This window comes from Gorilla gorilla, chromosome 8 (genome assembly GCF_029281585.2).
Source record: "Gorilla gorilla gorilla isolate KB3781 chromosome 8, NHGRI_mGorGor1-v2.1_pri, whole genome shotgun sequence".
NCBI classification, from domain to species: Eukaryota; Metazoa; Chordata; class Mammalia; order Primates; family Hominidae; genus Gorilla; species Gorilla gorilla.
The window spans coordinates 91,835,656-91,855,551 of NC_073232.2; the positions used below are offsets into that span (position 1 = coordinate 91,835,656).

Genomic DNA, 19,896 nt, shown 5'->3' on the forward strand with positions numbered 1-19,896 from the left:
CAGGGCAGGAAGCAAACACAGGGGATTGGAGTCCAAAGGCCAAGATGATGCCCCACAGGGTTCCCCTGGCCTCCACCTCAGTCTTCATGTCCTGTGTCCATGTGTGCAGGCACCTTTTGTCCCCAGTCTAGATAATACCAGGGTCATCCCCAGAGCACAGACGGGAATCCGAAGGCTGGGAGGCACATAGGGAACAGAAAACAGAGGAGATGGTGAAAAAACAGAGGAGATGGCACACGTCTCTTCTAGATTTAAGGAGTAAAGTACTCCATGGTGGCTGGAAATTACTTCCTTAACTCACACGTCATCAAGGGCAGCTGGTCTCATGGGCCTGCACACAGGCACTCTTTGGCCTACCCAGCAGTGTGCTTTAAAGGGTCATTGAAGAGGCAATACAAGCACGGAAACTGGTGGCAGTGCCAATGAGTCTTCCTCCTCCCTGCACCCAGTCAGCTCCCCTACTAGGAGGCAATCTAAATTCCCTCACACCACTCCAAAGGCGGGCCCTGCATTTACAGATGCATATGACATGCACATTTGTACATACATTCTTTTCCCTCATGAAAATGGAAACAGATTATCCATCTGGTTCTGCATCTTCCTGGTTCTGCATCTTCCATTCTAAAAATTTATCTTATTTTATTTTTTCGAGACAGGGTCTCGATATATTGGCCAGGCTGGACTCAAACTCCTGGGCTCAAGGGATCCTCCTGCCTCAGCCACTTGAGTAGCTGGGGCTACGTAGGTGCATACAGCTGTGCCTGGCTACTGTTTTTTTACTGAATAATACATCTTAGAGTTTTCCCTACATGACTACAAATAGAGCTACTGCATTCTGTTTAACAGGTGCACACAGTATAAGTCCATGCAAGCTCCGCAGTGCATTGACCAGTTACTATTTTAGAACATCTAGCTTGTTTCTGTTCTTCCATTATTACAAACAATGCTATAATGAATAACTTCATATATGTATCATTTTGCACATGTGTGAGTGTATTTGTGAATATAGAAGTGAAATTGTTGGGTCAATGGGTATGAGCACCACTAATTTTTAAAGAGCAAATTGCCACTGCCCCTTCCCACATACTGCAGGTATCCCAACTTAACATTCCATATCAGCATCAACAGAGTTTTCATTATCACCAATCTAAAAGGTAGAAAATCTTCTCAGAGGAGCTTTGACTTGTATGTCTTTTATTATGAGCAAGAGTGAATTTGCCGTGCATTTAAGAATCACTTGTGTTTCCTTTGTGAACTAATTGTTCGTACTTTTTATGATTCTTTTTTCATGCAGGAATAGCCTAATTTTTCTTATTGATTTGTAACTGCATTTTATATATGAAAGAAACTAGCTGTCTCCCACACAGTGTTATTTTAACAGCTTTGCTGATATAATTCATGTATCTTACAGTTTACCCATTTAAAGTGGACAAATCAATTGGTTTTAAGTATATTCACAGAGTATACAGTCATCACCACAATCTAATTTTAGAATATTTTTATTGCCCCCCCAAAAGTAGCCCTATACCCAGTAATAGTCCTTCCCCATCCTACTCCCACTTCCTTATCCCACACAGCCCTAGGCAGCCACTAATGTACTTTCTGTCTGTCTGGATTTCCCCATTCTAGGTATTTAATATAAGTAGAAACATACAACATTTGTCCTTTTGTGTCTGGCTTCACTTACTGTCATGTTTTCAAGGTTTGTTCATGCTACAGCATACGTCAGCACTTCAGTCCTTTCTGTTGCCAAATAATATTCCACTGTATGGATATGCCATGTTTTACTACCCCATTTATTAGATGATAGACACTGGGGCTGTTTCTAATGTTTGACTATTATGAATAATGCTATTATGAACATTCACGTGCAAGCTGCAAGTGTTTTTAAAAGTTGAATGAGTTACCCTAATGTTTGCAAATGGGAGATTTCACACAGAAATGCGACCACACTGGTCTAGAATCCTTGCCGGTTGAGGTTAAAGAGTGGCTGCCCCATCAGCTTGCATGCACGTGCTTCCTCCACATCACCTCTGCTCCCACCAGCTAGAGCTGAATTTACGTTCTCTACTAGGCCCTCGCAGGCTTTGAGTTGGAGAGGCTTCAATGCAGGCTCTCCACAGTGGCTATTCAAAGTGTGGTCCCTGGACCAACAGCGGCAGCACCACCAGCTTGTTAGAAATGTAGAGTCTGGAGCCCCACCTTGGATCTGCAGAATCAGAACTGCATTTTAACAAGAGCCCCAGGGAATTCATATGCCATTACGTTAAAGAAGTGCTGGGCTATGAGATGATGTTGCCATAGTAACTTTCCTTGGGGAGCTGCCCATTTATGAAGTGTTGCGTAATGGTTAAGGGCACACGCTCTGGATCCAGATCCCAGCTCTGTGATCTTGGGCGAGTTACTTCACAAGGATAAGGATAGTAACTACCATATAAGACTGTTCTGAGGATTAAATGAGCTGAGGAGTAAATGCAAAACATTTAGAACAGTGCCTGGCACACAGAAGACAAAACAGGAATGTTAGTGCCATTGTTATTTATTAATGTAGAACAAAAAGTGGTATATAAAATTGGTACATAGTTTCTTCCTTTAGTAATCATGCCTCTTTGTCCCAGGCGCCATTACTACCACTTGGTGATAGCCTGCTAGAATTTCAGGCAAAACACTAAGAGGGGACGTACGTGCTGAGTGCGCAAATCTAAAGTTAGAAAGTGACACCAACACCACCCTGATCTCCTGGGCCCACTGCCTAACGTCTTTGGATCCTCAGTGGCCTTCCTGGCAGCTGTAACATTCTTGGGAGAAGGTTCAGCCTGAGCTCCAGGGCAGGGCTGCCCTCAGCACTGGTCAGATCTGAGAAAGGGGTCAGTCACACCCAGGGGAGTGCTCAGTGGGCAGCTAGGGCCTGGGGCCAGTCAGTTTGTAATAGAGGGGTCAACGTGTGCCTCTGAAGGCACACTGAGCTCTGTTGATCTCAAGTTAGTGCATGTCCCTCTGACTGTTTCTGGTGCTACCTTCTCCTTCACCTGGGGTCTGGAACCTGTGACTTCTAAGCCACCCCCTCTATCACAACCCCTCATCTTCCATTATCTGAAATAAAGCACTGGATGAACTCACTCCCCCATGTCTCCCCAGAAGCATCTACGTCTTCAGAAGGGATGAGGGGGCAGGCATGGGTGCCTCCCTGATGCTGAGGTCTGAGACTCCTTAATTGAAGGTGGGAACTTGGGGACTCTCACCAGCCAGGCCCACTCTGGATCTGGTTCTGCAGGCCTCTGAGCTCAGAGAGCTCACAGGACCTGGTGCCTGGCCTCACACAGTTGGGGCAAAGGACAGGGGTCAAGGTACCAGAAGGAGGGGTCAAGTCATTCCAGGACACTGGGCAGAGTGAAGCGTGGGGACTGGGGCCAGACTGGAGGTGGACTCTGGGAATTTGTTCCCAGAGCCCCTGCTTCAGAAATGAATGGGAAGAAAACCCACACAGATAAAGAAGACACTGAGTGAGAACCGAAGGGAACAGGAAGATGAAAGAGAAGAGCGAGGGGTGAGCCAGGAAGCACGGACGCACCATGTAATTAGAAAAGCAGCCGTCTGGAGCCGTCCGTCAGGGCGTGTGGGCTGCTTGGCAGGCAAGGGATGGGGCCCCAGCCTCCTGCAGGACCAGACGTCCTCAGCGCACCATTCCCACGGCTGCTGTCAGGCCAGGCACTGGGAGGGCCCGGCTCCAACACGCCATTGCATGGGATGTGGCTCCAATTGTGGTCTCCAGGGCCAGATGCCTGCAATGACATCTGGCTCTGCCTGTGACTATCCAGGGAGTTCCTCGCCAAGTTATTCAAACTCTCTGTGCCTTGGTTTCCTCATCTGGAAACCAGGATGATGATAAAGGACCTGCCTCCCGGGGCTGTTGGGATTTGACACATTCATGCGTGTAAAGGTCTCAGCTCAGTGGTTGGCAAACTGCAAGTGCTCGGTCACCATTAGCTATTTCAGGGTGATTCTCTTCTTCCTTGCCTACACTAGGAGAGAGAGCAGAGGTGTCTGAGGTATTGCAGAGGCTAGGGCTGAGGTCCACAGGCATTAGTCCCAGGAGGATGGTTCCAGAGATGGGAGGGAAACCTGGGAGGGATATCTGGGTAGCTCTCTATCCCTGAGTAGGAATGGACTGGCAAGCAAAAGAAGAAACAGCATTAGGTGTCTTCGCTTTCTAGAATTCTCGTGGAAGGACCACGCTGCAGAAGCTCTGGGGACACTGCTGGCAGAGGTTGAGGAAAGAGGAAAGAGAACTGGCATTTGTGTGGCACCACCTGTGTGCTGGGCTTTATGCTTAGGACTCCACAGCCCGTCAGGCCCCCAGCCAACTCTCCTAGAATCCTGTGGGGCAGGGGACATTATCAACCTATTAACAGATGGTGAAACTGAGGCACAGGGAGGGGGTAGGACTTGCCAAAGTGCTTCCAGTGCGTGAAGGGCAGCAGGCTAGGCTCAGCAGGCTCTTCCACAAGGCCACACTTGACTCACCTCTTCTGTCTGCCACCCCCAAAATTGTCCCCACCATGATGGAGGCTTGTGTTGGTGGGGAGAGACCCCCTAGCAGGAATTTTATAAGAAAATTCCTAGGGCCTCCCCTCAGCCCAGTCCAGTGTCAGGCCTTGGCGGTGACCTCGGTAGAGGTGGCCTACAGGGCAGGGGTAAAGGCAGTGGATGGAGGAGAAGAAGGACTGTGGGCAGCTCTTAGCAGCAAGGAGCCATTTCCTGGAAGGGTTCAGTCCCGATGTTGTTTATGCTTACAAATGAGGGCAGGGCCAAGGGGAGAAGGAATTTCTAACAGAACAAAGGCTTCTCTACTCACCACACACCCCCCCTGCCTCCTCCCAGAAAGGCACGGCCTCTTCTCATAAACTTCAGCATGAAACAGACGGTAACTGCTGACAGCACTGCAGGGGCCACCACCCGCCCAGCTGGGAAGGATGCCAGGCCTGACCAGGCTCTCCTGACCCAGGCCCCTGCCACGTACCCCTCTGGGGGATCACATCTGCCAGGAGCCTGGGCAAAGCTCACTGGAGCTCAGAAACCACTCCTTGTAGCACAGACAGGCCCTTTGGGGACCAGAGAGGCAAGGGGACTCACTCAAGGACACACTCAGTAAATCTGACTGAGCTCGGGGGAGGGAAGGATCCTCTGACTTCCAGACTGAGGCTGGGATCGTCACACGAGGGCAGCCTGGGAAGTGGGAAGCTGTGGCCAGCGTGGGGGTGGGAAGGAGGAGCCAAGCCAAGGAGCAGAGAAGGCAGCGCTGCAGGGCGGGGAAGTGGGAGGGGCCCCCCAGGCAAGCCAGCGGCTGCGGAAGAGCTGTGGAGGAGGCTCACACTCTCTGGGCACTTCTTCAGAACGGTTCAGTGTTTTCTTCCCATCCCCACGTGAAATCTCTTGAGGTTGGCTGGGAGGTGGTGAGCTGCCTTTTACTGGGGGTATGCAAGCAGAGGCTGAGAGAACAAGTATCAGGGAGGCTGCTGAGGGGGCCTTTGCCCTGGTCAGGCAGGTGGATCTGGTGACTCTGGAGGCACTTCCAACTCTACAGTCCTCCCAACCCCTGCAGCTGGTAAAGGCCAACCAGGCAGGTGTGGAGACAGGCACTCTGAGATGCTGCTGGGGTGGGGGCTGAACAGGTATATTTTCCTACTATATTTCTATAGGACAACTTCAAACTTCTGTAAGCCTCCAAACTTTAAAAAAATGTGCATTCCTTATCCTAAGCAAATCCATCTCTGGGCGACTATCCCAAGGAAATTATCAGACATGCGGACAAAAGGGGTGTTCAAAAATGTCCATTACAGCATGAGTTAGGACAATGTAAATCTGGAATGAGCGAAACATTCACCGACAATGCCCGGGTTCCCTAAATTACGTTATACCCTTTGGATGAATGACAATAAAGCCATTAAAATAGTTATGGTGATTTTTGTTCAGGGTTTGGGAAAATACTTATAAAGAGAGCAGGATAAGCAACCGAAGATAACCGCTGCACAAGAACAGGACTGGCAGGAAAGCAGCCACAAGGGCTGAGAGACAGGACTGTTGATGCTCTTACTTCTGCAGCTTATGCTCTGTCTTAATGAATGAATTGCCTTTAATGAGTGGGTATGGCTTGGAAGAAGATGGTAGCCAGCCCACTCCCTGGCCTGCAGGCCCCTCCTGCCCCCTAGGGGGCGCACTGTGCTTTCCCAAGGTGACAGAAACCCCACAGAGATGGTGGCTGTGGCCACACTCCTGCCCCTGCAGGTGTAGACCCTGGGTCCTGGGCACTGGCTGGCTTCAGGCTGCTGGTTCTGTTGGATCATACTTATGTCCATAGAGCTAGCCCCCCAACCGTGGAATGCACTCCCCACCCCTGGGTCCCTTCTGCTCCTTCCATTTTAAGGGAAGCCAGACATGTCCACACACTGTCACATGACACCACAGCCTGACTGGTCACTCCCCTCCAGGTGCTTGAAGTCCCACCACGAGTGAGTGATCCTTTAGGGTGAAGCTTGATCTCCCCATCCCTTTTAGACAATGAGTCCCTTTTGCACAGAGGTGACATTGTGGCCTTTGGTTGTTGAGGCAGAGAATCATAGGGACCAGGAGGGGAGCAGGGTGGGCACTGAGAGCCGGAGGCTGTGCCCTGCACGCCATGACTCCAGGCTGCACTGTGCCCCAGGATGCACGGCCTCTGCTCTCTGGATATGGGTTCCAGCTATAGGCCTCGATACCTCCCAGCCTGAGGTATGTGCCTCACCCCCAGACCTGGCCTTGCCACTCCCATCTGCACAGGGGCGCAGGCCTGTGCCCTGCCAAACCCTGGGATGGAGAAATCACTGTTGCTCCAACATTGGGTATTTTTGGTCAGGGCCAGCCACTCTTTGTGTCCTGACAACCATCCATGAGCTAAGTACGGTTAGTCCCAGGCTTCAGATGGGAACGCTGACGCATGTAGAGGTTACATGGCTTGCCCAAGCTACGCTGCCAGGAAATGGGGCAGTCCAGATTCGAGCCCAAGCCACCTAACGTGGGCTCACTTTCTAAATTGCTACACAACATGCCAGGATTGCACAAAGAAGAGACCCACCAAGCCGGGATGGTGAGAAACGGGAAGGGGCCGCTGTTCTCATGGGTCCTGGCATGCTGGGGGCATCCCTCCCCATCTCTGGGCCTCAGTTTTCCCATCTCCAGAATGAGAGGTTGGACTGACCGCTGGGCAGGGTCACTGGCCTCCCAGGAGGCCCATAACTCAGCATGTGCCTGGCAGCCCACTCATGCTCCGCCCTCCCATGGAGCACAAGGCCGACCCCACCGTGCGTCCAGCTGAGAGGCTCTGGCTGGAGCCAAGAGGAGCAGGGGGAGGAAATAAAGAACAGATGGGCTGCCTGCTGGCCCCTGTCCTGCCCGGTCTGCCCAGTCTGCGTGCTTTCCTGCAGCCCGGCCGCTGAGGTGGCCCTGGGCTCCAGTCTACCTTCCCAGAGAGGAAGAGCCCCGGTCTCAGGAGTTCGAGAAAGACTTTCCACTGATGTAGAAACAGAGGCCACAGGGGTGGGGCAACTAGTCCACAGAGGGGACGCAGGGCTGACCATGGACTCACGACCCCAGCCCAGGATCCTCTGTGTGGCCTTGCTGGCCCTTTCTGGAGGCCTTTACCAGAGGAGGCAGAAGGTCCCTGGTCATTCTCCCTAGTGTCTCTCCTTGAGCCTGGGGCAGTGCGGAGTAAACAGGGGATAGAGGTCAGAGGTCCAGGTTGAGCCCTGGCTCTCCCACGCCTGTCTTAGATACTCGGTTTTTCTTTTTTTTTCTTTTTTCTTTTTTTTGAGACAGAGTCTCGCTCTGTCACCCAGGCTGGAGTGCAGTGGCGTGATCTCCGCTCACTGCAAGCTCCACCTCCCAGTTCCATGCCATTCTCCTGCCTTGGCCTCCCAAGTAGCTGGGACTATAGGTGCCCGCCACCACGCCTGGCTAATTTTTTGTATTTTTAGTAGAGACGGGGTTTCACTGTGTTAGCCAGGATGGTTTCAATCTCCTGACCTCGTGATACGCCCGCCTCGGCCTCCCAAAGTGCGGGGATTATAGGCGTGAGCCACTGTGCCCGGCCAAAGCCTTGGTTTTTCTATCTTCCATGTGAGGGGGCTGCTCTGGTGGAGCTGGAGACACTAGCATTCAATGAGCATCTACAATGTGCCACACGCTTTCTGACCTGGCTCTCCAGAGCTCTTTCATTTAACAGGAGAGCAAACTGAGGTACAGAGAGGCCAAGCAACCTGCTCAAGGCCACACAGCCATGGAGCCAGAACTTAAACCCAATTTGCTGACTCCAAAACGACACTTTCCACTGAATGTGCGGCCTCTCCGTGAGACGGTTGAGAGAAAATTAAAGAAAAAGCCTGCTCCTAGGAACACAGCCGCACCTCTTACCTCCGTCCCTGGCCACCACCTCAGTATTCATTTGTTCACCTAATTTACACTGAGCACCCACTCTGCACCAGGCTGTGTGGAAAATTCCAGAAATATGGAAACAAGACAGATGAAGAAAGCCCTGTCTTCATGGAGCTCTCAGTCCAAGGCCTTCCAAAGAAGTCAGCCCTGTGACCCTTTCCCCAACCGTGACCCACACCAGTCGCGAACTCCCCTAGCCACACACTCCTGGGCTCAAGCCCAAGTCGGACTCACACCTGTGAAAACACACTTGGATTCACACCCTCAGGCAGAGGCCAGACAGACCTCCCAAGTGACAGGCATGGGACCTATGCATACCACATGAAATTAGCTCTGATCACTGCCACGGCCTCATTGAATCAGCACTCTTAACCCTAATGACGGATGAGGAAACTGAGGCTCGAGACAGGGGCAGCAAGTCTGCTAAGTGCCGAGCCCCTGGCTTTTCCTTCCCCTCTGCGCTCTGTGGTACTGCTTTAGGGACCAACCAAAGACCTCCACACTCACATGTCCACATGCACGGCCGGGGGAGGCAGGTGGAAGGGCTGCATCCCTGCAGCCTGGTCTGGGCAGCTGCAGGCTCCATGGAGGCCCCGGAGGAAGCAGGCGGTCAGAGGGACAGGTGGGCTGGGCCGCGGCCTGCAGGATGCTGGGAGGGAGGAAGGACGCGGCAAGAGGCCACCCGGGGCTTCCTCTGGAGCCTCAAGGGCCTCCTTGTCTGCGCACAGCCGTCCTCGCCTCCTTGCCCAGGGCCCCCTCCCCTCTTCTGGGTTCCTGCTGCAGCCCAGCATGGGCCCAGAAGGCCTGGCCTCTTGTCACCCCTCCCACCCCCGTTCCCAGCCCAAAGCCACCACAAAAATGCCATCCTGATTCCACAACACTAGGGTTTGTCAAAGTGCAAGGAACAATGGGAGCTTTCACAGGGACAGGAAAAGGCCTCAGGAAAACCCTGGGGAGGGGGACATGGAGTGGGGGTGTGGAGAGGAGGGAAGGGAGATAGAGAGGAGAAAACAAGCAGGGGACAGAGAGATGAGGGAGAGATCCTGGAGAGACAGGGAGTGAGGACACGATGTTGGGAATGAGGGGCAGGGGGTGAGAGAGTGCCTGTCAGAGCAGATAAGAGGAGAAGGGGGGACAGGGTGCCCAGGAGAGGCGAGACATGATGCAGAAACAAACCAAAAGGGCTGGGAGACAGAGACATTCGGGGGAACGGGGCCCACAGAGGCCAAGGAGCCCCTCCAGGACCCAGAGAAGTGCCAAGCCCCCCAACACCCCATGCCTCCAGCCCTGTGCCCAGCCCTGAGGCGCTGCTGCCCAGAAGGCAGCAAGAAGCCCCCTCTCCAAATCCCACCCCAGTCAGGCGATTTGAAGTAATCTCAGGCAAAACTTTTTGGAAAGCAAAGACATTTTAATCACATGAACAGCCACTCCCTAAGTTATCTGTTTCCTGCTCTGGCTTTCCTCCCTTAGCAAACCACACGGATCAGAGCGGAGGGGTGGGAGGGGAAGAGGGGCCGGTCCAGAGGGGTGGAAAGCTTCCGAATCACAGGGATTGCAAAAGACAGAGGTTTCCTCCGCCACTGCAGAGACAGGGATTGCTGGCTGCCTTAGTGGGTGGATGGAAGATCTGCAGCCACCCGGCTGTTTGCTGATTGCTGGAGGGGACTATTGAGTTTGAAAACCATTTGTTGTTTCCAGATCTTGCACATCCCTCTTTGGGTCCCGTTTGCTCAGCAAGACCTTTCTTCTGACTGCACGTCTCTCTCCTGCTGCAGTCACCGCCTGAGTTGGGCCAGGCAGTCTCCCCAAATACTTAAATGAAGGCCCACTTCAGGTTTGGGCCTCACTGCAGAGCTGAGATGAAACATGCAAGGCATTCGGGCCCCTTCCCCTTCTGGCCCCAGCTGACCTTCCACCCACAGCACTTACACTCAAATAAAGAAAAGTCACTCCCTGCAAGTGACATGCTGCCCATCTGTGCCTTTTTCTTGCTGTTCCCTGTACCCAACACTTCACCAGTGAACAGCCATGTACCCTTCAAGAGCAAGCTCCAAGGGCACCCTGGTCTCCCTGGCCCAGAGAGGGCTAATGCCCTGCTCAGGAGCTCACTCCACTGCTGAGTCCCAGGCTGGCTGGTGTGGAGACAAGAACCCACCCGCCGCCTTGCCCTGGAGAAGACCCTCTCCCTGAACTTCCAGGGGACTCTGTGGTTTGCACCACACGCTTAGCTCCAGGAAAGGCGAGAGACATGATCTGCCCTAGGTCATGTCCTGCCCTGACCCAACCTCCAGCTTGCCAAACTCAGAGATTTCATCCGAAATTTAAAAGAAATTCCCCTACTGCCATCTTGTTTCCCACAAGCCTCTCTGTGTGCTGCGGTCAGGTGCGCCCTCCACACCTCTCACTTCTATGGTAGCACTAGGCTCAGGCTGGGGCTCAGAATCCTTTGGCAGCTGGAAGGGACACCAGGAGTGGCAGTGCCTGCAAAGGGTGAGGTGTGAGGTGGACAGCAGAAGTTAGGGCAGGGTGGAGGTCGCACAGGTAGGAGGTGGCAATGCCAGGGCTGATCGTGGCATGGGCTCTGTCCAGTCCCAGGACGCCTCCTTGGGCAGCGCTGAGCACCCTGGACGGCTGTCTTGAGCTAGCAGCGCCATTTGCACAGGGCAGCTGGCCCCTGGCTCTGTGTATGAAGGCGTCCCTGGCAAGGCCTGGCTAGACATGGCCGTGACCAGCCCAGCCTTCCCTGGCTGGAGGGAAGGTGGTGGGTCAAGAAGTTGAAAGGCCTCAGCCTAGAGTGAGGCTTTGGGTGTGAGGGCCACAGCCCTGGGAGGAGGGGACAGGGGAGCTCAGCTCAAAATAGTGATGGGGGAAGGGTGTGCAGGGTGGCCAAGTGCCAGAAAAGAAATCTGATCTGCCCTGGCCAGTGAAATGCTGAAGTCAGCAGTTTGGGGCCACTCTGGCAGAGGCCTGGGGGCTGAGGCCCCCACTGCTGCCTGGCAAGAGGCTGTGGGCCTGACTTCCAGCCTCGCAAAACCCTCACATAAATCACCTCCTCTCTCTGGGGTTCGATCTCCTCATCTGGGTAGAAAGAGAAGCAAACTTTCCATCTCTGGGTGAGCGCTGGAGCTCACAGCACTTAGGAGACTGTGACAACCACAGACCGGGGTGGAGAGTGCTGAGTCTCCCCTGCGTGCTGGGGCTGGCCACACACACAACCTGTAGGTAGCTTCATTGTGATCCCATTTCCAGGTGAGGAAATAGAGGCTCACAGAGGTTAAGTCACCTGTCCAAGGTCACAGAGCAAATAAGCAGAAGGCTTCGAACCATGGCCTTTCTCACTGTTGCCCAATTCCCTCATTGCTGAGTGAGATATCGGAGGTCCAGAAGGCCATGGACAGGTACAAAGGACACCTGTGGCACCTGTTCTTCAATTGGGTGGAGGGGAGCTCTGCAGAGGAAGAGCTGCTCTTATGTGACTTTTACAGGGGGGTCGCAGGGAGGAAGGAAGCCTCACATTTCTCACCCCTGCTGACCCTGCTTCTTCACCAAGGGGCTGGAAAGACATTCCCAAACTGACCTTTCTCCACTGTCCCCAAAGGCGAGGGTGTTCTGTGCAGGAAGCTCTGCAGGAAGCAGGATGATGGAGTGTCCCCAAATGGTCACTTCCCCTGCCTGGGCCCCAGGTTCCCTGGCTCTAAAACCCTCACAGCTCCTGCTATGTGTGGGGTTTACCTCCACCAGCCATTTCATCCTCCCTGTAACCCCTACAGATGAGGAATCCAAGTCACAGAGAGGTTAAGAGATTTGCCTGAGGTCACACAGGCAGGAAACAGCAGAGCTGGGATCTGAACCCAGGCCTGACTGACTGCTGCAACGCCACATGCCTCCTACATGGCCTTGAGCTCTGACCTCCTTGCCCTTGTCTGTGGACAGCCCCACAGGACAATAATCCCGCTGGTGCCCTGAAAAGGGAGAAGGAGAAGGGGCTGGCTGGTGGTACTTGTTTTCATACCCACCTTTACACACCCCAGTCTCACTACCTGGCACACCCTGCCTCCCAACCAAATCCAGTGGAAGCTGCACTTCCTCCTGGAAGCCTCCTTGACCCTTCTGGTCTCTGTCCCCTTGCCCCAGGGCTCATCTTGTCACTCTCTGTGCCACAGCGCCACCCTAGGGCCCCCTCTACACCTGCTGAAGGCAAGCTGGACACACGCCCTGCAACCTGTGTGCACATATGGCCTCTTTGCTAGGGTCTGAGACAGTGCCTTTAAAGTGCTGATGGGGTGGAGCGCCAGCCAGGTGCAGACCTGCCCCCAGGGAGCGCCTGTCCCAGAGGAGCACTCGGTGGTGTGGGAGCCAGGCTGACTGTTGCACAGTAACCATACCACACACAGGGCTGGGAGCGCCAGTCCACATTCCCCAGCAGGAAGTGAAGGCTCATTCTGAAGCCACACGGCTGTGCTCGTCTTTCTGATTCCAGATTCCTAAGCCCCTGCTTCTAGAGCACACGCTCTTCTTCGCTCATGAGAGCACGCACAGGACCATCGGGGCATTGGTACACTGCACGCTGCTGCCCTGGCCCCAGAGTCTCAGAATCAATAGGTCTGGGGAGGGCCTGAGAACCGGAGTCTCAATGCCTGGGCGGTGCAGCTGCTGCTGCTCTGGGGACCCACCTGGGGAGCCACCGCCCCAGCGATCCTGGTCACAGTCTGTTAAAGTCCAGTCAGATACTGTCACCTCCACGCTGTCCCCATCTGCCCATTCTACAGCCCAGGAAACTGAGGCACAGAGAAGGCAAGTGACTTGCTCAAGCCGTACAGGAAGTTAGGGTCAGAGCTGGGAGTGGAGCGCAGGGCTCCTCACCCCAGGAGCTGGGCTGGTTGCAGGACAGTGAGGCTGCTGGGCTTGAGAGGGGAAAGCCTGGATTGGGGGAGAAAGGCCCATTTCTTTAAAAGCAAGACCGGCGGTGGTGTCAGTGGCGGCGGGGTACTGGGGAGGGCTGGCCTGGCTCTCCTGGCCCAGCCCCAAACCTGTGATTCCTCAGCATCTGGAAACCATCACCGGGAACAATGATCATGGAGCAGGAGGCCGGGCTGCTCAGGGGCTCCAGCCCTGTCTGTTCAGGAAGGCAAATGAACACAGAGCCTGCAGGCACCTCCTGCCCCCACCTCCACCACCGATGTTTGCCTTGGCACCAACACACACAGCTCCCAGTGGGCCCAGCTGTCGGGAAAAGTCAGCCCCTGAGCTACAGATGTGGAGGCTGGTGGCAAGATTGGGTGCCCAGAAGCCTGGACGGAAGCCAGCTGACCCCAGCTTAGCTCCCTGCTCTGCCTGCACGACTCCTGGCTTATGATTATAGCACTCTGGGCCTCAGTTTCCCAGCAGGGAGCTCAGGGACTACCCAGGTTAGGCCAGCTGCTTACTATATACTGGCATGTGTCTGACCAGCTTGATGCCTGGATCCCAGGTGCCCCCAGGGATCCCGCTTGTTGTCTGCAGGCCAAACAACCAGCCAGGGAGCAGGGAAGGCTTTGGAGCACCAATCACCACGTGCATTTACTTCCTTTCCACATGTGCCCTCGACAACTATGAATTAGGCACCCACGAGGCACTGGAGGAGGGTGGTTAACAAGACAGATGCAACCCCGGCCCCCATGAACTTACAGCCAGGTGCAGAAGAAAAGTAAGTATCCCATTCAGATCATTAAAGCTGTGATGAGAGATATGAAGGAATGGGGTGCCGTGGCAGAGAAGAATGGCGATCCCCTCTTCAGAGTGAGAAGCCATACAGAAGGTCTGTTCAGGGCAGTCAACCATTCCCATTCCCGGTCTCTGACGGTTCACAGCCTAAACTGCAAAAGGTGGGTGTTTCTGACCTCCTTCCTGTCCCTGACCCAGCCCCTACACACTGCCACCAGCAAGCTCTGTGACCTGGGATAAGCCCCTTCCCTGCCTGGGTCTCAGTTTCCCCATCTGTCCATGATGGGGGGATAAAGTAAAATCAGGAAAGGCAAATACTTCTCCCTGTGTGTCCACTCGTAACTTGCCACAAAAGTACTGTGGTGTGAAGGATTCTGCAGCTATATCCAAGCTCGACAGGCAAGAATGGTGTGATTTTCGTGGTGCCTGCCCTGCCATGGCCGGGGGCAGCAGGCACACATGACTTGTGTTGGCATTCCTGACCTAGATGATCCCTAAAGATCCTTCCAATGCAAATAGTTCCATGAGTAGACAGCACACAGGCTTGAGAAGTGGACAGAGTCCAAGTCCTGGCCACTGCTTCTGCGCACCTCTGGGCCTGTAACAGAGGCTAGTTTTTGCCAGGCTTGGGCCACTTGGGTGCTGGGCTTTCAAAGCAGAACTCTGGCTGCGGAAGCTCTTTAGAACTGTGACTCTTCCTCCAGGGAGCCTTCCCTACCAGCACTCCTAGCAGACATCTCCCCTGCCCTCCAGGGACCCCCTGTACCTTGTGGATCTCTGTAGGAAGCACTTAGGATACACCCCTCTCAGCTCGTGTGTCTGTCACCTCCTTCCCTGCCCTCTCCTCAGGGACAGAGACCCTGTAGGGGTCCCCTCTGATTCCCTGGGCCCAGCGTGGGTCTGGCACAGGACAGGGGGCTCTGGGGAGCAGGTGAAGGACAAGTGACCATTTGGACATGACTATCAGCCTGAGAGAAGTATCTGGAGGAGAAAGCCAGAGGGGTAGGGGAGGTGTGGGGATGGGGCAGGCAGCGGCCTGGCAACTTCCTGGGCAAGCATGCTGGTCGCTGTTCCTGGTCCTCAGTGTGGCTATTGTCCCTGATGGTCCAGGGAACAGGCTCAATAGGGCCTCTGTCCCTCCCTGAGCAGGCCAGCCGAGCTCAGTGGTGTCCCACCCGGGCAGCTGGAAGGCGAGGGCCGACACTTCCTGTCCCCACTGCGAGTGTTTGGAGGAGCAGGGGGAGGACGGGGGCTCTCAAGACAAGCACCCATCTGTGTCCCCCAGAGAAGAGCTGCCCAGCTGGGGGAGGAGGCGGGAGAAGGGAGAGCAAGGCAGGGGATGCGTTCAACCCTGTGCCTCCGCCCCTCCCCTCCCAGCCAACTCTTCCTCTGAGCTGGAGCTGTCAGGAGGCCCATTCTGGCCCTCTTGCTCTTCCTCAAACAAGCCAAGCACATCTGTGCCTCACTCAGAGCCTCTGCACTTGCTGTTCCCTCTGCCAGGAATACCCTTCCCCAGATGCCCATACCATTTGCTCCTGCTTCATTTGTCTCTACTCAAGTTGTCATGTCCTCAGAGACACCATCCCTGACAACTGTCTTTGAATATGACCTGCCACCATAGCATATCCATTGGTGTCAATTTCTTTACTATTTGTCATCCTGCAAGATTGGGAACTACATTCTTTCCTCATCTTTCTTGTTCACTATGGAATGTCCCATGCCTGGAGCAGCACCTGGCACACAGTAGGTACTCAATAAATACACGATGACCAGTCAGACAAAAGTGGCATGCTTGAACACTGATCTGGCCTTCTGGGATGTGCTCAGGATGAGCAGAGCCCCATGTTCTGGGAGCATCTGGCCAGCGTGGCTGGGGAGGAGTGACGTCACAGTGGAAAGGGCCCTGTGGGGCTGGAGCAGCCTGTGCAAAGGGCTGGACCACGGGAAGCATGGAGGGCTTGAGGCTTGGAGGCCAGGCCAGTCCAGGTCCTGGACCATATCTTAGAGTTGAATGTCAGCCCAGGAGTATGGGAAGCCAGGGAAGCGCTGAAAATGCGAAAGTCTGCCTGGCATTGTGAGATCTCTTTGGCTGCTGAGTGGACAGAGGGGTTGGACATGGGGGGACCAGTTAGGGGGGTGCTGCCACATTGCTGGGGAGAGGTGGTGGGGGTGTGGTCTGGGGATGGGTGGCAGAGGGGAGAAGAGTGAGAGACCCCTGAGATGGCAGGAGGTTGAGTCAGCAGCACTTGGGCTAGCCTTGGGGGAGGAGAGCAAGGGCTCAAGAGCAACTCCCAGGTGTGTGGCCTCAATCAGCTGTGGGGCTGTGGGGGCTGAGGCAGGAGCTCCCCTCTTGGCCCATGGTTGCCCTGGCTCTGACTGGGGGACAAGGCCAGGGTGGAGCAAGGGAAGGTGATGACGGTGTCTTGTGCCGGCAGTGATGGATGGAAGGAGGACTGGCCGTCACTGGACAGCAGGCAACAGTGATGGATGGCAGCCTCATGATAACTGTTTGCCCTGGCTCCTGTCCTCAGGAATCGCCTATAAACCTGTCATGTGAGCCTGCTCAAGGTGCCCTTGGGGGTATGATCCACCCTAAAGCTGATTTGAAAATCACCTCGGGGCTGGTAAAAAGAGGCCTTGACCTCTGTCTTTAGATTTACAGTCTAATGTGGCCAGGCATCCTGGCATGGTGCTATAATTAAACACACACACTCCCCTGCAGGTGAGCAAATAGGCTCAGAGCAGGAACCACGTGAACACAGGCCACGGTGGCAGGCCAGGGCTTTCCCCACTGTTCCAAGTTGCCTGCTGGGCCCCAAAACAATTCTTCAGAGCCATGAAGGAGGACTCAACGGAAGGGGTGTTGAGTCTACAGCGGAAGAAAACCCAGGAGGGAGAGGATGGAACCAGATTCTAGAGGGAAAAGCGGCCCCAGCCTCCCAGGGCTCAGTGTGCCCAGTATATGCACAGAGCAGGACTGCCAAGGTCTCATTCCACTGCCCACGGGCGCCCCACTTTCCAGAGGAGGAGGCCAAGGCCAGGGGACTCCAGCCCACACAGCCTGTGAGAGGCAGGGCCAAGCTCAGGCCTCCTGGGATCCCAGGCCAGTGCTAGGGAGAGTCTGAAGCAACTGTGAGGACAGAAGAAGGGTCAGGAGACCTCCAGGAGGCCTCGGCCCCTCCTGGAGCTGCCATGCTCAGCCCCAGGACCCTGCCATCCCACTCTGAGAAGGTTTCTCAGCCCCAGAGGCCTGCTCTGCCAGGGCAGGACCCCCAGCAAGTCCACCGTCCCCAGTCCCTGGGGCACCCCACATGTGCCCCTTACAGAGCCCTGGCTGTCTCTCCTGCCCTTCCCTGGCTCCCAGAAGCCCAGAAGGCCAGAATCTCACGAGTGGGAGGAACCACGTGGGGAGTCTTGGCTTTTAGAAGCCCTGGAGCAAGGACTTCCTGCTACGCCTCCACAGGGGGCATTGAGCCTGTGCCCTGAACTGGGCCTGGGTGCGCACAGGTCTGCAGCTGCACATGCACACACACATGCATGCACACAGGGAGTGAGCGGAACGCACCGTGGCATGACCTGCCAACTCCGTTTTAAGTCAACTGACAAGGAAGTGAGTGGCCAAGGCAGACCCACGGCTCCAGAACCCCAAGGGAGGTAGCTCAGGAGCTTCCTCCTAAGCTCTTGGGTCCCCTGGACTTGGCAGCAGCCTGCAGCGGCATGAGCCTCTGTGCAAGTGTGCACAGGCGCATTGGTGAGGGGCGGACATGCCCGTGTACACCCTCGCCCCTTGGCAGCCCCGCGTACGTACATGGTGTGGGTGGCCGTGCAGAGCCCTGTGTGTTCCACCCATCTCCAGGGGCTGGGCAGCCACAGGCAGCTCCAGATTTCTAAAAGTGATAAAAATAGCCACATGAAAAATTGGGAGAATCCCACCGAGGGAGGAAAACAGGCAACCACTAGCATCTCTTCTAGAAAATGTCTTTCTATTTCCCTGGCCGTGGACTGCCTGCAGCCACGTAGAGAGATGGCCACCATCCATCATGTGGCCCTGCGTCCCCTCTTCTACGAAGTGAAACAGAGCTCTGGCTGTGCGGTCCTGGAGACCTGGGTTTGAATCCCAACTTAGCCATTACTGGCAGCAAGAGCTTCGACAAGTTTCTGAAATGCTCTGAGCCTTGGTTTTCCCCATGTAAGCAGGGATAATAAGATCGATCAGGCAGGCAGTCGAGAAGCTTTAAGGAGCTCATGAGTACCAAGCACATGGCTGGAATTCAGTAAACAATAGCCACCATCACCATCATCATCACCATTTTATGGACACCTGCCTAAATCTCAGGTGTCCAAGCCTTTGGACTCTATCTCCTCTACCAGCCAACCTTCTGAAAGCCCAGGAGAGTCTGCAATCCATCATTTTATCTCTGAAGGATTATAAGGAAGTCTACCCAGACACCTTCAACAAGCACAAGCCACTCGTCCAAAATGGGTTCAGTGCTGAGGGGACCAGTGGGCGGTGGATGTGACCAGCCTCTGCCGCTCCCCTCCCAGCATGCTGGGTTTTCCCCTGGGGTCTCATTTAATCCTCACAGTAACTCTGTCAATTACCATCCACCGGCCCACAGCATGGAGAGGCCCAGAGAGGTGGAGAGACTTCTTCAAGGTCACACAGTGAGTGAGTGGTGGGACCCCTCCCCATGCCTGACTCCAGCCCAGCCTCTGCCTCCTGGCCTCTGAGCCTGATGTGCACTGGCACAAGGCGGGCACCCATCCTGGGGGAGTGGAACGGAAGACTGTGGTCAGGCAGGCAGGAAACGGCCAGGAGGTCATGCGGGGGCAGGGGGAGGCTCTCCTGGGCCTAGTGAAATCCGCCAGGCTACAGGCTTTAAATGTGTAATCCTGAGTCACCGGGCTGGTCCCTGTCCCCTTGGAGGGACCCGAAAGTCAGCTATAGAAAGCTGATGGTTCTGTGCAGAAAGCCAGACCTGGGCCCGACTAGCTGGAAAGGACCATGCAATGACAACCGGGAGTTCAGGGCCCTGGGTTTGGATGCCAGCTCTATCAGGCATGTCACCTCCTCCTTCTGGGCCTTAGTTTTCCTATCTGGAAAAAGGGTATATGTGCGTGCGCATGTGTGTGTGTGTGTGTGTGTGTGTGAGAGAGAGAGAGAGAGAGTTAGTTTAGGGAGGTGCTTCGGATGTGATAGCCTCTAATGTCTAAGCCAGTCTGGCACAGAGAATTCACAGCTTTGCTGTGAGATGGGTGGATACAAGCAGCAATTCGGGGATGTGGCTGTATGTCCACCTGCTGCCCTCCTTGCCACATGGTCACATGTGCCCCTCACACTTGCTCCACCTTCCAGTCCTCTACAGCCAGTGTTGGAGGAAGAGCCAAAGAAGTAAGAGCTCCGTGGGGTCTCTGTTCTCCCCACCCTCGCCCCTTCCACCAAGACAGGCTCTCCAGGCCAAGGAGGTGAGGGGGCACGCGTCCCAGCTTATACAATCACCACCTTGTCTCAAGGAGACAAAGTCTGGGCCCAAGCCTTGGCGGCCAACTGCCCAGATGGAATGACAGGTCACAGAGTTGCTGAATTTAGAATTTTAAAAAATATTAGTGCCACAATAGCTTAAGTTCTTGGAGTCTCTAGAATTTGGGATAATGAATGTGTTGGAATTACAGACATGGAGGATCTTCATTTTAGAGAAGAATAATAACTGCAGTTGGAACACAGAA

At 54.6% G+C, this 19,896-nt stretch overlaps 1 protein-coding gene across 5 annotated transcripts in view; it reads right to left on the minus strand.

Annotated features, from left to right (window-relative positions):
- ZCCHC24 (zinc finger CCHC-type containing 24) overlaps positions 1 to 19,896 on the minus strand; it is a 63,379-nt gene that overhangs the window by 12,293 nt on the left and 31,190 nt on the right. Inside the window, exon 3 of one of the 5 annotated variants that reach the window (XM_063710280.1) lies at positions 1,248 to 18,056. The exons of the other annotated variants lie outside the window; for them this stretch is intronic. Coding sequence (XP_063566350.1) covers positions 17,829 to 18,056 — 228 coding nt within the window. The 3' untranslated portion in view covers positions 1,248 to 17,828. Of the gene's footprint in view, positions 1 to 1,247; positions 18,057 to 19,896 lie in introns of those variants that run through there. 5 annotated transcript variants of the gene reach the window in all.